General features: G+C 40.7%; 1 protein-coding gene across 4 annotated transcripts in view; it reads right to left on the bottom strand.

Annotated features, from left to right (window-relative positions):
- Positions 1-421: 421 nt before the first annotated feature.
- The window catches only part of FYTTD1 (forty-two-three domain containing 1), a 35186-nt gene continuing 18085 nt past the window's right edge, over positions 422-17522 (bottom strand). For all 4 annotated transcript variants that reach the window (XM_063622253.1, XM_063622255.1, XM_063622256.1 and 1 more), the window contains exons 3-9: positions 16170-16318; positions 14505-14617; positions 10955-11051; positions 10214-10275; positions 7636-7710; positions 6176-6302; positions 422-2887 (exon numbers count right to left, since the gene is read on the bottom strand). In XM_063622253.1, the coding sequence (XP_063478323.1) occupies positions 2789-2887; positions 6176-6302; positions 7636-7710; positions 10214-10275; positions 10955-11051; positions 14505-14617; positions 16170-16318 (722 nt within the window). In that variant the 3' untranslated portion in view covers positions 422-2788. The remainder of the gene's footprint in view (positions 2888-6175; positions 6303-7635; positions 7711-10213; positions 10276-10954; positions 11052-14504; positions 14618-16169; positions 16319-17522) is intronic.

Below are 17522 nucleotides of genomic sequence, written 5' to 3'. Positions count from 1 at the left end.
TTCCTGGGTTCAAGCAATTCTCCCGCCTCAGCCTCCCAAGTAGCTGGGACAACAGGCGCATGTCACCACAACAGCAAATGTCTGTATTTTTAGTAAAGATAGAGTTTCCCCATGTTAGCCAGGCTGGTCTTGCTCCTGACCTCGTGATCCACCCGCCTTGGCCTCCCAAAGTTCTGGGATTACAGGCGTGAGCCACCATGCCCAGCCTGGATTCTTCTTTTTAGATTCATTTGTTGGAGCTAAAATGAAATCATCAAAAGAGAGAGGGATGCTAATAGACAAGTCTACAGTGATTTGCCAATTTTGCTAGTAGGTAAGGTTTCACACCCTAAAAACTACAAATATAAATAACCACTACAAAGTTCTTTGTAACATAGAACAATCTAAAAACCACAACTCAATCTTTAGAGCTGAGAATAAATCATGTGAAACCTGTAACATTTTATTTGTTAAAAATGAACAGCTTCAGAATAGATCTAAATGTAACTTTTCCAAAAAACACCAAAAAGTACAGTGTAAAGCACCTCCTCGTTAAATACAAACTTTCATTTGGTGATGCACGGCACCAATGTTTTGCATATACCTTGATGCAAAGAAAAGTTTAAGTTGCATCCTGTTTTTTAAAAAAACCGAAACTTAAGAACTGAACAAGGATTACAACCACATTCCAATAAAGAAAATTTTCCTCAACAAAGCATATTGTTTTGTTTATATACAATATGTGACCACCAAGAGTTTTAATTTAGTTGTACCAAAGGCAAAACATTATACTTAAAATTAAATTACAGATGCATGAAGAATAAAAGTTTAATATACCAAAGATAATTTGTTATTTAATGCACTCAATGTCAGTATTTGGGGCAATTTTTAAGGTTTTCCCAAAAAATGGCATGAATAGCTCTATACAATAATAGGTAAGAACAGGAAAATGAAAACACCTTTATACCATATTTTCACAAACCGTTCTAAAGACAGCAAACTTGAGCTCAGCTGCTTTTCCTTGCTTTAAAATAAGCTACCAGTAATTCTAAATCAGACTAAAATGTACTGTTCCTAGACCAAATACAGGCATTCATACTTGCAAAAATGTTTTGCAATGAGTTCTTGGCCTATATGAAAAGCATCAAATAGCTAAGGAGAGACTAGAATTTATTTTCAAATTCTGTGACTGACTTCCAATAATCCCTTATCAGTACAAGTACCAGGAAAATATCAGATATTAAAGATCAGATTTAATTCTTTGGTATAAGCATGAAACTGTTACTGATAGCTTTCCATGGTGAGCATAAACCATGAAGCAACTCAAGAAGCATGAGAGACAACAATGATGTCTAGTATACAACGCAGGGCAGGCCAAGAACGATGTCTGCTTTACAGGAAAAGTCAACACTAACTATCTACTCCTGAGAAACTAACACCTATTTAGATGTTTTTAACATAATGGCAAACTAAAATGTCAAGCTTCAAAATGACCAAACTTGTAATGTATAGCTGGAAGATTTTGCTGCATTTGGCATTATACCGTAATTTACAGTATACGACATCTGAGGACTCAGTACTATCTTGGCACAAACTTCTCCCACTCCGTCAGAGGTGGCAGGTGGCGGGGCGGTAGGGAGGGCCTTTTCTCCCCATAAATGCCTGAACTTTAATTTATACCATATAAGAAATCAGTGAAAGGTAAACAAGGTTAATGTAACTCTATTATAAATTTTGCATTTTTTCTGTCTGTGACATATACAAGTATATTTTTGTTTTTGGAGCTATAAATTATTTAATTTAGCAATCTTCAAAGTTCATAAATTTCAACTTTTCAAATAAGGAATTTTAACTTCAAATAAGAAGTCTAGGACTTTATGGCTATTAATTTTACTATCAAAATATCCAAGGGACTCCATTCTATGTAATAGTTATAATTCTTCTAAATATCATTTAAGTAATTCTTTGTGGACACTAGACTCAAGACTATGCTAAATCCAAACAGTACACCTATAACCAGGGTTTTGAAGTTTTTCATCTCAACTACCTGTCCTTCAACTTGCTACCTACTTCCTCTCATGCCTTCATTTATTAAACACAAACTGTCATTTTTTAAAACTGGACCTTTTCCTCCAAGGCCCGATCAGATAACCTTGTAAATATGCATTTATAGGCTTTAAACACCAACATTTTAAACTGAGAGTAGTACCTAGAGCCACATTTCTTGTTAAAAGTTCAGCACTAAAGCTGTATAATTCCAGGGGATTACACCATCTGAAAAAGGAACCATGTTCTAGATATTCCCATAAATCTCAAAACCCAAAACTGGAATTCTAATAAATTTTTTGTATCTCTAATGAAGAAAAGGCAACTGTACTGACTACATCAACACTATTAAAGGGTGAGTGACAGCAACAAAGGGATCTACTCATGTTTCTGAAGACCAAGATTTACCGTGACAAAGTCTAAAATACGGGCAAAGGTGATGAGATCCTGAATACCACTATCATAAAAATAATCAATGTCTATCTTTCTGTCTTCCTTCTGCTGCATGAGGAACCAAAGAAGTCAAACAGATGATTGTTCTGTCTGAGCCAACCATGAAATCTTTAAGAACAGATAGGTATAATCCCTATTATTCTTTCAGGGCATTATTTTATACATTTAAAAAAAAAACCTTCAAAAATAAAAATAAGAGTTATTAGCCTTGTGAATATTTTGAAGTAAAGTTTCTTGAATTTCTGTGATGAACTCTTCAAGCAATTCAACTTTTCAGAGTCATCATTCAAAAGTTCCTTTGACATGGGACCTATCCCACGGTGACAAAGCGGCTTCCCCCTTTGTTGTATGTGAGAGTGGCTCTTTGTTCCTTCAGGATCCCAAACCGCTCATTCAACGTCATCCCTGTCTAGAGAAAAGAAAAAAAGAAAAACAACAACAAAGCAACAATTAACAACTTTACTGAAAGCCATATTTGCTTTGGAACAATAATGTGATCTTATGATTAATTAAAAGTAACGACAGCTAACATTTCCTAAATATTTACATGTATGACCTCATATAAAGCCTACATTATATACTATATAAAACACACATATGCTATAATGCCTAGAAGTCGTACACCCAAAGCCCCTATCTGAATTATTTTCAGGCTCTGTAAACACTGACACCAACTCATGATGTCACTGATAAAAGTAAGAACTCTTCAGACCTGTAAATATTTTATAGCAAATTTTCTTGAATTACGGTGAGTTCAACACAGAAATTCAAATCAAATTCAAATGAAAATCTTTTTTAAATTAACAACAGCATCTACAAACTATACCATTTCTGGAAAAAAAAATAATAGCAACAAAATAAAAATAAGCAAAACAAATTTGGTCAAAATTTTTTTCTTTTTTTTTTTTTAATTGAGACAGTCTGGCTGTCATCCAGGCTGGAGTGCAGTGGTGCAATCTCAGCTCATTGCAACTTCCGCCTCCTGGGTTCAAGCAATTCTCCCACCTCAGCCTCCCGGGTAGCTGGGATTACAGGCACGTGCCACCACACCCGGCTATTTTTTTTATTTTTAGTAGAGACGGGATTTTTCCATGTTGACCAGGCTGGTTTCAAACTCCTGACCCCCAGTGATCCACCTGTGTCGGCCTCCCAAAGTGTTGGGATTACAGGCGTGAGCCACCGCACCAGGCCAATTTGGTCAAATTTCTGTCCATCCTTTGTATCTTCAATTTCACATTATTTCAAGGAATACCAAAAAAGCATCTGACAAAATTGAATACCCATTCTTGATAAAAATTCTCAGCATATCAGGAATAGAAGGGAGCTTCCTCAATCTGACAAAGAGAATCTATAAAAAGAAAACAGAAAAAAAAAAGAAACTGGGCCAGGCATGGTGGCTCACGCCTGTAATCCCAGCACTTTGGGAGGCCAAGGCAGGCGGATCAAAAGTTCAGGAGTTCGAGACTAGCCTGGCCAATATGGTGAAACCCTGTCTCTACTAAAAATACAGAAAAATTAGCCGGGTGTGGTGGCACATGCCTGTAATCCCAGCTACTCAGGAGGCTGAGGCAGGAGAATTGCTTGAACCCGGGAGGCAGAGGTTGCAGTCAGCCAGGATCGCGCCACTGCACTCCAGCCTGGGCTACAGAGCAAGACTCCATCTCAAAAAAAAAAAATCTATGCCTAATATCATACTAAATGGTGACATATTTAATGCTTTCTCTTCAGGCTTTGGAACAAGGCATGCATACAAGTATACATCTTACCACTTCTACTCAACATTGGACTGGAGGTCTTAGCCATTGTAACAAAGCAAGAAAAAGAAAAGGTTTAAAGATTGGAAAGGAATTAGGAGAATGAAATGATTGTTTACGCAGAAAATCCTAAGCTGGCCAGCCACAGAAGGCAGGTGGTGGCTTGAGCTTAGGAGTTCAAGACCAGCCTGGGCAATGTAGCGAAACCCTATCTGAAACCATCTCCACTAAAAATATAAAAATTAGCCAAGTATGGTGTGTGTGCTTATATCCCCAGGTGTGGTGTGTACGCCTGTATCCCCAGGTGTGGTGGTGTGTGTGCCTGTATCCCCAGGTGTGGTGGTGTGTGTGCCTGTATCCCCAGGTGTGGTGGTGTGTGCCTGCATCCCCAGGTGTGGTGTGTGTGCCTGCATCCCCAGGTGTGGTGTGTGTGCCTGCATCCCCAGGTGTGGTGTGTGCCTGCATCCCCAAGTGTGGTAGGTGTGGTGGTGTGTGCCTGTATCCCCAGGTGTGGTGGTGTGTGCCTGTATCCCCAGGTGTGGTGGTGTGTGCCTGTATCCCCAGGTGTGGTGGTGTGTGCCTGTATCCCCAGGTGTGGTGTGTGTGCCTGCATCCCCAGGTGTGGTGTGTGTGTGCCTGCATCCCCAGGTGTGGTAGGTGTAGTGGTGTGTGCCTGTATCCCCAGGTGTGGTGGTGTGTGCCTGTATCCCCAGGTGTGGTGGTGTGTGTGCCTGTATCCCCAGCCACCCAGGAGGCTGAGGTGGGAGGAAGGATCGTTTGAGCCTGGGAGGTCAAGGCTACAGTGAGCTATGATTATGCCGGTGCATTCCAGTCCTGGTGACAGAGTGAGACCGTTTCATTTAAAAAAAAAAAAAAAAAAAAGTCCTAAGGAATCTACAAAGTCAATACAAAAGTAAGTGAATTTAGCAAGATTACAGGATACAAGCTTAATACGGTTAATACAAAATTGTCAGTGTGGTTTTGACCTTTTTTTTTTTTTTTTTTGAGATGGAGTATTGCTCTGTTGCCCAGACTGGAGTGAGTGACACAATCTCAGCTCCCTGCCATCTCTGCCTCCTGGGTTCAAGCAATTCTCCTGCCTCAGCCTCCCTAGTAGCTGGGATTACAGGCATGAGCCACCACACCAGGCTAATTTTTGTATTTTTAGTAGAGACAGGATTTCACCACGTTGGCCAGGCTGGTCTCGAACTCCTGACTTCAGGTGATCTGCCCACCTCGGCCTCCCGAAGTGCTGGGATTACAGGCATGAGCCACCGCGCCTGGTTGGTTTTGACAATTTTATTAACCTTGTATCCTGTAATCTTGCTAGATGGCTATAGTCGAACAGCAGATAATAGTGTTGGTGAGGATGTAGAGAAATTCAGAACCCTCACAGATGCTGGTGGGAATATAAAGTTGTAGCACAGACTCCTCTAGGAAAAAAACAGTCCAGTAGTTCCTCAAAAGGTTAGATACAGAGTTACTATAAACCTAGCAATTCTACTCCTAGGTATTTACCAGGGAGAAATGAAAACAGACGCTCACACAAAAACTTCTGCACGAATGCTCAGAGCAGTATTATTCCTAATAGCCGAGGAGTGAAAACACCCCAAATACCCATCCAGTAATGAAGGAATAAATAAGATGTGGTATATACATATGATGAACACTGTTCAGCAGGAAAACAAAATTAAATACGCATACAATATAGATGAACCTTGAAAACATTATGCTAAGTGAAAGAATTCAGTCACAAACACACACTGCACGAGCTGATTTATATGAAATGACAAAAACTGGCAGACAAAAGCGGATTAGTGGTTCCCTAGGTTTCAGGGGGCAGTTAGGGTACCTTGTTTATAATTCACTATTATAATAAATACTTTGTTAATTAAAATATTCTCAGCAAATGACCCAAGAAAATATAGAAAACGTTTTTTTACCTGTTTTCCGACACTGTTTATGTCAAACTGTAGGGGAACACCTTTAGGAACTTTCTTGATGTCACTTTGCTCCCGCTTTGTTAAAAATGAAGGTACAGCAGTACGAGTTAATCGTGGTTTCTGAGTTCTATTAGAAAAATATTAAAATATCAGAGCAGCTTAACAATGAAAAGAAAAATAAATTCATTTGGTACTTAAGACATCTTGTACACATGTTCAAATGTATTAGGGCCATTTTATTTGTGTTCTCAAAAAAAAAGTGTCACTGGCTACTCTAGACTAAAATATGTATTTGTTCAGAGAATATCTCTTTAAATAGAACTATAAACTTTTCAACAAGTTGGAATGTTTGGTGATTCCTAACTCTTGATCTTCCATTAAAATAAAGCAACCTCTGAAGTCCTAGGTACCCATCCTACATTCTTTTCATTTCAATCTTAAGATGGCTGGATGGCTAGGCACTGTGGCTCGGGCCTATAATCCCGGTACTTTGCGAGGCCAAGGCAGGAGGATCGCTTGAGGCCAGGGGTTAGAGACCAGCCTAAGGAACACAGCAAGACCCCATTTGTACAAAAAAAAAATTAGCTGAGTGTGGTGGTGCATGTCTATGTTCCTAGGTGCTCAGGAGGCTGAGGCAGGAGAATTATTGGAGCCCAGGAGATCGAGGTAGCAGTGAGCTATGGTGGCACCACTGCACTCCAGCCTGGGCATCAGAGTGAGACCTTATCTCTGAAAAAAATCAAGAGATGGTTGAATAGAACATAAGCTCCATAAATTGACAAAGTTTATAAAGCAATAAATTTAAAGAGAAGGTAGGTCTGTATGGTCTGAAAAATAAAGACATCGAAAATATTACAGGGATTGGGAGAAGTAGCATGTATACCATCATCTCGTTTATTATTGTACACAAAAATATACATATTGGGTCAGGTGCAGTGGCTCACGCCTGTAACCTCAGCATTTTGGGAGGCCAAGGCAAGAGGACTGCTTGAGTCTAGGAGTTCAAGACCAGTCTGGGCACAAACAAACAAACAAAAAAGCCAGGCATGGTGGTGGGCAACTGTCGTTCCAGCTCCTCAGGACTCAGGAGGCTGAGGCAGGAGGATCGCTTGAGCTTGGGAGGTCAAGGCTGCAATAAGCCATGATCATGGCACTGCACTCCAGCCTGGGTAACAGAGCCAGAACTTGCCTCCAAAAAAAGGGTACATAGAGTATACATGCACATAATTTTTAAAACATAAAAAACACTGTTCAAACGTGGTGATTTAGGGCTGCAGAATCAAGAATCAAGAAAGCTCTTACTTTACACCATATACTGTTTCCATACTGTATCACAGGTATTACTTTCTTCCTGGTTTATCCTAACTTGGACATCATTCCCTGAGCAGAAGTCCAATACTTTCCTATGATCTCATGTAATGAGAGGTTGTAATTTTTGCAAAAAGAAAGAAACAACTTACACTGGGCATTGCACTGCTCCAGGATTGTCAATAGATACAGTCAAAATTCCTCCATTTGTAGTGGAAGTCCGCCATCTGGTTTCAAAAAAAATCAAAAAAATTCATTAAAGTTGATAAACCCTATGTATATTCAAAATAAAAATAAACATTAAAAGTAGCCATTACTTTTTCTTAGCTTGTAAGAAATAAGTACCTGAACCCCACCATGATATAATGAATCAACATCTTGGGTGCAGAACTGGGCATCTGAATTAATTTATTAAATATTTTTCAGTGTAATAAATATATAAATTTTAAAAAATCAAATAGTACAAAAGAACTTCTAATAAATAGCAACAGTGCCTCACCCCACTATTCTCCTGCTTTCCATTCCTACTCTCCAGAGGCAGCACTTTTAACCTTTCTGTTTTTACTGCTTGCTGGTTACTTCCAATTCACTAAACAAGATGCTTACATAGTAAAAAAAAAACCTTGCTGCAGCCAGGCACTGTGGCTCCCACCTGTAATCCCAGCACTTTGGCAAGCAGAGGCAGGTGGATCATGAGGTCAGGAGTTCAAGACCAGCCTGGCCAAGATAGTGAAACCCCATCTCTACTAAAAAAAAAAAAAAATACAAAATACAAAATTAAGCCGAGCGTGGGGTGTGGTGGTGGGTATCTGTAATCCCAGCTACTCAGGAGGCTGAGGCAGAGAACTGCTTGAACCCGGGAGGGGGAGGTTGCAGTGAACTGAGATTGTGCCACTGCGCTCCAGTCTGGGCGACAGAGCGAGACTCCATCTCAAAAAAAAAAAAACTTCCTATGATGAATAAAGATTTAGTTCGTCAAACTATCCTCCAGTTTCCTTACCTACCTTGAAACATTTGGATGGCTGTATCACTATTTCCGGGACTTTGTAACTTAAAATACTTAAATCTCTGTTTCTTTCAGTAGAATCTCTTGACCCCACCCCCAGCTTTGTGTGAAAGGATAATAGTGCCTCTATTCCTTCCCTCCACCTCTGACCCTTTGTTTGTACCTCTCACTTTCTGTCAGCTCTTCCTTTACATTCACATTAGTCAAAATCGGACATTTACATTATATTCTGTTCTCAAATTAACTATTTTGTGCTTTGTCTAACAGGTTGATTCTCAAAGTTCAAAACAAATAACATTTATATGATCACGATTATGTAAATATTGTTCACTGCAGAAGCAAAAAGGCTACAATTATTATTTCTTTCCCCAAGGCTTCTAATGTCATGACCCCTGTGCTAAAGAATACTACCTGTATCAGTTTCACAGTTTCCTAACACTCCAATTGCTAAAAATCATGCCCCATAGTTGGCACCATATCTGGACCCTGACCATGTTTTGCAGCCAGCTCTCTGTATCCACAGGTTCTACATCCATGTATTCAATCAATTGCAACTGCAGAATGAAAACAATCCACGGACATGGAGGGCCAATTGTAAGGGACTTGAGTATCTGAGGATTTTAATCTCTTCAATGGGCCTGGAACCAATTCCCCTGAGACACAGACGGCCAACTGTATATATTTTGTTTTCCAAAAAGTAGTCATAATTTTAAATAGTTTAATCTCAAAACCTAATCACACTGATGGAATTAGTATGTTACAACTCACACTTAGGAGGTATGATTATAACAGGATAAAATAGATTTTCAAAAGATTTTTTATAGGGCTAAAAAAAAAAGACTATGAAAAGGAAAACTATTGTTTTTAAAGTTGGACAAATTTTCCAAAAGCTCTACTGAATTTTACTCTATTCATTCCCTAAATAGGTTCATTTGTATGAAAGCAGTTATAGCAAAAAAAAGAAAAAGAAAAAAAAAAGCTGTTTCATTAAAATGGAATAACCAATAAAAAATAAAAATAATAAAAAAGAAGTAATCTACTTGGCACTGAAACTGTTACAATATTGACACATGAAAACTCAAAAGGTTTTTGGGGAAAATTAACAAAGGACAAAACAGGATTTATTTTAGGCTCAATTTTTAAAAATTTTTTGGAGACAGTCTTCATAGCCCGAGCTATGCTGCTCAGGCTTTTGTGCACTGGCATCAAGCTGTGTTGCTCAGGCTGGTGTGCACTGGCATCAAGCTGTGCTGCTCAGGCTGGTGTGCAATGGCATCAAGCTGTGCTGCTCAGGCTGGTGTGCAATGGCATCAAGCTGTGCTGCTCAGGCTGGTGTGCACTGGCATCAAGCTGTGCTGCTCAGGCTGGTGTGCACTGGCATCAAGCTGTGCTGCTCAGGCTGGTGTGCACTGGCATCAAGCTGTGCTGCTCAGGCTGGTGTGCACTGGCATCAAGCTATGCTGCTCAGGCTGGTGTGCAGTGGCGATACACAGGTGAGATCATGGCACTTCACAGCCTTGAACTCTAGGGCTCAATCAATTCTCTGGCTTCAGTCTCCCAACTAGCTGGGATTACAGGTGTGTAGCACCACTATGCCCAGCTTTCAGATTGAATTTTATTTTGGGTTTCAATTAATTTCTTCTGGACTGAGGTACATGATAATTTGGGTAGTTAGTATTCTGGGAGTTTTGAAATAACATTTTGAAAAACAAATGGAAACTTACTGACGAGTTCTCTTTGCTACTACATCGTCTAGCAGTTGTTCTGTATTCAACTGGGCCTGAACCTGAAGGGAAAAAAAAAGCAGTAGGTCCCACAGAAAGCAGAGGATTTGAATCCAAAGAGCAATCCTGCTCTAGAACTTTATAACCCAGTGGGGCGTGTGCATGAATGCAGAAGAGGGTCCTGTGCTATTCCGGCAACACTTCCCTGTTGGAATTCCTATATGAGAACAAGTGGCAAATACAGGTTTATTCCCAAATAACAAGTTAAATTCTTATAAGACATTGCCATTGAGGGTAAGAAAAGACGGGAAATAAAAAACATACAACAGAAAGAACTAATCTACTACCATGTGCCTCACATCCTGAACCCAATGCTGCCTATGACTGACGCTTACTAAAGGTGGCTGCTCAGGACAATACTGCCTGTGCCTGAGGCTTACTAAAGGTGGCTGCTCGGGACAATACTGCCTGTGCCTGACGCTTACTAAAGGTGGCTGCTCAGGACAATACTGCCTGTGCCTGACGCTTACTAAAGGTGGCTGCTCGGGACAATACTGCCTGTGCCTGACGCTTACTAAAGGTGGCTGCTCGGGACAATACTGCCTGTGCCTGATGCTTACTAAAGGTGGCTGCTCGGGACAATACTGCCTGTGCCTGACGCTTACTAACGGTGGCTGCTCAGGATCCTCTTTGGGAAAAAACAAACAAACCAACAAAAAAACTGCCAAAGTTTTTAAATACCTTCAGGCCTCTTCTGAAAAGAAAAGTTGCCTGACGAGTATCTTTCTGATGATTTAATTTATTTCCACTCCTGGTAAAATTAGCTGGAATGTTATTTCTGCAACAAAAACACATAGGCCATGCTAAGCCATTTAACTACTTTCAAACATCTTGAGGAAAAATAAGCAAAAATAGTTACATTCATAGGCTGCAAACATGAGGTGCAAGAAACAAACAACTCTGAATTATTTCCTTATTAACATGAAGCTACTGAGATTTGATTAACAAATACCTCCCTCCGAAGCAGTGGACATAACCACCTGTTAATTTCAAACCACTTTATCTTCCAAATATTCAATCCTCTAATATTCCATATATCTTCTGAAGACATTAATAATCACATTTTTAGTGCTATTTCCTATATTTGGTGAAAACATAACTTTACAATTTACAGGATTAGTACAAAGAAAAACTACACATAGGCCAAACTCAAGACCTAAAATAAACTGAAGACCAAAAATAAAGAGAAAGGTTTGAAAAATAACATCTCCTCCTCCAGCTTTCTCTTCCTTCCTCACTCAAAAACCGTTATGTATTAACATAAACCATAGAGGCCAGGCGTTATGGCTCACACCTGTAATCCCAGCACTTTGGGAGGTTGAGGTGAGTGGATCACTAGAGGTCAGGAGTTTGAGACCAGCCTGGGCAACATGATGAAACCCCGTCTCTACTAAAAACACAAAAATTAGCCAGCCTTGGTGGCACGCGCCTGTAGTCCCAGCTACTCAGGAGGCTGAAGCATGAGAATTGCTTGAATCAGGGAAGCAGAGGTTGCTGTGGGCCGAGATCACGCCACTGCACTCCAGCCCAGCGACACAGACTTCATCTCAAAAAATAAACCACAGAAAAACTTACACTCTTCTATTTCTTGTTCTTTCATGCACAGGACAATGCTCTTAATTATGTTTGACTTTCACCAATTCTTTTTTTTAATTTTACTTAAAGTTCTGAGACACGTGCTGAACGTGGAAGTTTCTTACGTAGCTATACATGTGCCATGGTGGTTTGCGGCACCTAATTTCTTTTGTTTTCTATAGGAAGTTAGTGAAGTATGAAAAATTAAAATTTCATATTTATCTATGAAATATTCAATCCTCTAACATTCCATGTCTTCAACTGATGTACTGATAAATATGAAACAATATATAAACAAGTGTTTAACAGATTCCCTAGTCTTACCTCCAATCTTTCAGAGATTCAAGTTCAAAATTGCCCTGGCTAACCCAATTAACATGTAAGTCTAATGTAAATCATGGGTTCTTATTTGAGAAGGTCTCCTTTCACAAAAGGTATTATCACGTGATTCCCAAAAGATGATGGTTAAAACTGCAATTCCAGCCATTCCATTTTTTGTTTTTTATTTTTTTGAGACAGAGTCTCACTGTCACCCAGGCTGGAGTGCAGTGGCACTATCTTGACTCACTGCAACCTCCGCCTCCCAGGTTTAAGCAATTCTCCTGCCTCAGCCTCCCAAATAGCTGGAACTACGGGCATGCACCACCACGTCCACTTAATTTTTGTACTTTTAGTAGAGATGGGGTTTCATCATGTTGGCCAGGCTGGTCTCGAACTCCTGGCCTCAGGTGATCCACACGCAGCGGCCTCCCAAAGTGCTGGGATTGCTGGCATGCACCACCACATCGGGCTAATTTTTGCATTTTCAGTAGAGATGGGGTTTTGCCATGTAACTCCTGACCTCAGGTGATCCGCCTGCTTTAGCCCCCCAAAGTGCTGGGAATACAGGCATGAGCCACTGTGCCCAGCCACTGCATTTTTTAAAAACCTCATTCCAGGTTTTGTTTGCTGAATTATCTTCCACGAAAGATAAATAAATAATACTAGAAACTGAGTAAGGAAACTTCACACCTCATCAACTTCATCTACTTTGTCCTTACAGAGAACAGAATGCCATAACAACAGATCATAATTTTTCTTTTCTTTCTTTTTCAGAGACGGGGGTCTCACTATGTTGCCCAGGTTGGCCCTGAATCCTGGGCTCATGTGATCCTCCTGCCTCAGCCTCGTAAGTAGCTGGGACCACAGGCACATGCCACTGCACCCAGCTCACAGGCCATAATTTTTGGTTTTTATTATTCAATTTAGTATAAAAATAATTTCAGTTTAACAAGTGTTCATGAAGAATTCTTCCTTTCTAGTTTGATTTTTCCACAAATAACATACATTGTGATTCAGTGTTCTAGTAAGAGCCATCCAGACTGAGTAATAAATTGAGCTTTCAGAATTCCCAATTTTGAATAATTCCCACTGAGATGTTAAGAGTTCTACCAGGGCTGGGCACAGGGGTGCATGCCCGTAATCCCAGCACTTTAGGAAGCTGAGGTGGGAGGATCACTTGAGGCCAGGAATTGAGACCAGCCTAGACAACATGGTGAGACCCTGTCTCTATTAAAAAAAAAAAAAAAATTAGCAGGGCATGGTGGCATGTATCTGTGGTCCCAGCTACTCAGGAGGCTGATGTGGGAGGATCGCTTGAGCCCAGGGCGGGCCGAGGCTCCAGTGAGCAGTGATGGCGCCACTGCACTCCAGCCTCAGCAATAGATCGAGAAGCCTTGTCTCAACAGGGGGTAGGCCGGGCGCGGTGGCTCACGCTTGTAATCCCAGCACTTTGGGAGGCCGAGGCGGGCGGATCACGAGGTCAGGAGATCGAGACCACGGTGAAACCCCGTCTCTACTAAAAATACAAAAAATTAGCCGGGCCTGGTGGCTGGCACCTGTAGTCCCAGCTACTCGGAGAGGCTGAGGCAGGAGAATGGCGTGAACCCGGCAGGCAGAGCTTGCAGTGAGCCGAGATTGCGCCACTGCACTCCAGCCGGGGCGACAGAGCGAGACTCCGTCTCAAAAAAAAAAAAAAAAAAAGTTTTGGCCGGGCGCGGTGGCTCACGCTTGTAATCCCAGCACTTTGGGAGGCCGAGGCGGGCGGATCACGAGGTCAGGAGATCGAGACCACGGTGAAACCCCGTCTCTACTAAAAAAAAATACAAAAAAAAAATTAGCCGGGCGTGGTGGCGGGCGCCTGTAGTCCCAGCTACTCGGAGAGGCTGAGGCAGGAGAATGGCGTGAACCCGGGAGGCGGAGCTTGCAGTGAGCCGAGATCGCGCCACTGCACTCCAGCCTGGGTGACAGCAAGACTCTGTCTCAAAAAAAAAAAAAAAAAAAAAAAAAAAAAAAAAAAAAAAAAAAAAACAGGGGGAAAAAAAAAGAGAGTTCTACTAAAGTGATCAGCTTTTGCAATTTTATTCCATAAAGAGGTAAAGAAGCAGAGTGATGTTTTTTAAAAAGCTTATATCGGTTAAATTCATCAGTAAGAATTCATCTAATAAACAAGCTATTACTGGATACATCCATGTGGATGTTCAGATAGACATCCCAAATATCTGTCTTGAAAATGACCAGATAACTAAAAAAATCACTGCAAATCCATTCTTCACACCACTTAATGCAGGAAGTGTTTTTAATGCAAAATAACACATCATTATATTTGAGCACTTACTTTCTGCTTAGCTGGTTAGGTCTCTTGAGAACTGCTACTGGTTTCCTCTGCCCTTCATTTTGTCTCAGAAGATTTGCCTTCCTTTTTAACACTGGAAAATATTGTTCTATATTCTATCAGAAGGCAAGAAACTATGTTAATCAAATTGCATTTTTCTATATACTCTATACAATAAACATTTCTGAAGCAGAATCAACAAGGATTGACAACTGCTTGAATGTGTAGATAAGGGAGACAGAGAAACAACTTGAAACTGTACAGTCTACATGACTGAAAAGATGAAAACCCCACATTATATTTAAAATACGTGAGGTACTCGGGGGACCCACAGGTGATGGAGAATCGTGGCTCTGGAACTCAAGAGAAGAATCAGAGAGCCAGAGATATTTAAAATATGTGAGGTGCTCAGGGGACCCACAGGTGATGGGGAATTGCAGCTCTGGAACTCAAGAGAAGAATCAGAGAGCCAGAGATATAAATCAGGGAATAATTTATATAAACATGATTTTTGATACTAATAGATTTTAAAAAGCCAAGTTCCAAAACAAATGCATGCCAAAAAAAAAGAAAAAGTGGGGAACTTATGACAGCAAAGACGCTGGAGTAGACATGGTTAGAGGCGAAAAGTATCATAAAAAACAAAAGCACATGAAACATCCTCTTTTTCTTCCTCCACATGTATAAATTAAATCCATCATTAAAGCCTAATTCAGATATCCATATTGTCCATAAAGACTACTCTAAAGTTCTTGACAAATATGCACCTTATCTTATACTTTATCTGGATTCTTCTATTAAGTATATGAGAAGTACTTCATAAATATCCATTGACTAAATCACATTAAAAAGTCTTAATTTGGCCAGGCACCGTGGCTTACGCCTTTAATCCCCACACTTTGGGAGGCTGAGGCGGATGGATCACGAGGTCAGGAGTTCGAGACCAGCCTGGCCAGCATGGTGAAACCCCGTCTCTACTAAAAATACAAAAATTAGCCAGGCATGGTGGCACACACCTGTAGTCCCAGCTACTAGGGAGGCTGAGGCAGAGAAGTGCTTGAAACCAGGAGGCGGAGGTTGCAGTGAGCCAAGATTGCACCACTGCACTCCAGCCTGGGCGACAGAGCGAGACTTTGTCTCGAAAAAACAAAAACAAACAAACAAACAAACAAAAAACTCTTAATTTTCAGCCAGGCACGGTGGCTCACACCTGTAATACCAGCACTTTGGGAGGCCAAGGTGGGCAGATCACTTGAGGTCAGGAGTTCGAGACCAGCCTGGCCAACATGAAAATTAGCTGGGAGTGGTGGCACACACCTGTAATCCCAGCTACTCGGGAGGCTGAGGCAGAAGAACTGCTTGAACCTGGGAGGTGGACACTGCAGTGAGCCAACATCGCATCACTGCACTCCAGCTTAGGTAACAGAGCAAGACTCTATCTATACATAAAAAACAAAAACAAACAAAAAACTTACTTATATTTGAGAATGTGGAAATTTAGGTATTCTTTATGAATGGCAATGATTTTTACTTAGATATTAAATTTTTTATATCAGTCCCAAAGTACTACATAAAAACAAATAAAATTCTCTCTTAAGCTTATTCACAGAAATGTCAGTACAAATAAAGGAAAAGGATATCTAATCCAGGATTAAGCCATCATCCTACCTTGTCACTTAGAGGTGGACGATTCATAGGACTAATTCCTTTTCGAATTCCAGTTGTTTTCCTAGCTGCAAGGCCAGTGATAACCCCATTAGGACGTCTCTTTCCAGGCATTACTCTTCCTCTACGATTCAGACTAGTCTTACCAAAACCTGTAGGGGGGCAAAAAGAGAAGAAAATGTCAATTTAACAATTCAATTGGGAGGGTCACAGGATATTCTATTTCCCAAGGAAGGGGGAACTTAGGAACATTTATTATGTTATTATTTATGTTTTTTAAATTACATAAAATACTTCATTTTGAAAAGGCAACCTGCTGCACTGGGAAGGGTTCTGTGGCTACACCGGGCTGTAAATAATTAGAGGATTCTCACATGCTGCCTCTAGCCATACTATTTTGTCATTAGTTTCTCAACAAGCAGGACAGTCTGTCTAGTCTTTACCTGTGCATGATGGTAGATACTAACCATATGTCGCTACTGAGTACTTGAAGTTAAGTACTAGTCTGAATCGAGGTATTTCAAAGTAAAATATTTCACTGATGATTTTATATAAATTATATAGTGAAATATTTTAGATATTGGGCTAAGTAAAATATATTCATATGTGCTCAATCTTTATTGAACAGTGCCGATCTGGAGTGGAATCACTATCTCATCTCCTATTTACTTATGACAGCACACTGCAATCTGGCTTCATTTTCAGCCCTACTCCATTCAAATTGCTTTTGCTAAAGTTGCCAGTGAGTGCCAATAGACACATTTTAATCTGTGGCATGTGACATTACCAACTTTGGTCTTCCATTATATATCTCACCTATTTAAATACTTTTTTTAGGCTGGGCACAGTGGCTCACACCTGTAATCCCAGCACTTGGGAGGCTGAGGAAGAGGATCCCTTGAGCTCAGGAGTTTAAGACCAGCCTGGGCAACATAGTGAGGCCTCGCCTCTAAAAATTAGTTGGGCGTAGTAGCACATGCCTGTAGTCCCAGCTACTCAGGAGGCTGGGGTGAGAGGATTGCTTGAGCCCAGGAGTTCTAGGCTGCAACAGAGTGAGACCCTGCCTCCAAAAAATAAATAGATTAAAAAATAAATAAATATATAAATAAATAAGTAAATACTTTTTTCTAGTTAAAAAAAAAAATAGGGGCCGGGTGGAGTGGCTCACACCTGCAATCCCAGCACTCTGGGAGGCCGAGGCAGGTGGATCACAAGGTCAGGAGATCGAGACCATCCTGGCTAACACGGTGAAACCCCGTCTCTACTAAAAATACAAAAAATTAGCGGGCATGGTGGCGGGTGCCTATAGTCCCAGCTACTCAGGAGGCTGAGGCAGGAGAATGGCGTGAACTGGGA

Source organism: Symphalangus syndactylus, chromosome 17 (assembly GCF_028878055.3).
Source record: "Symphalangus syndactylus isolate Jambi chromosome 17, NHGRI_mSymSyn1-v2.1_pri, whole genome shotgun sequence".
Lineage (NCBI taxonomy): Eukaryota > Metazoa > Chordata > Mammalia > Primates > Hylobatidae > Symphalangus > Symphalangus syndactylus.
The sequence above is the reverse complement of the archived record's forward strand: the minus strand, read 5'-3'. Positions and strand labels throughout refer to the sequence as shown.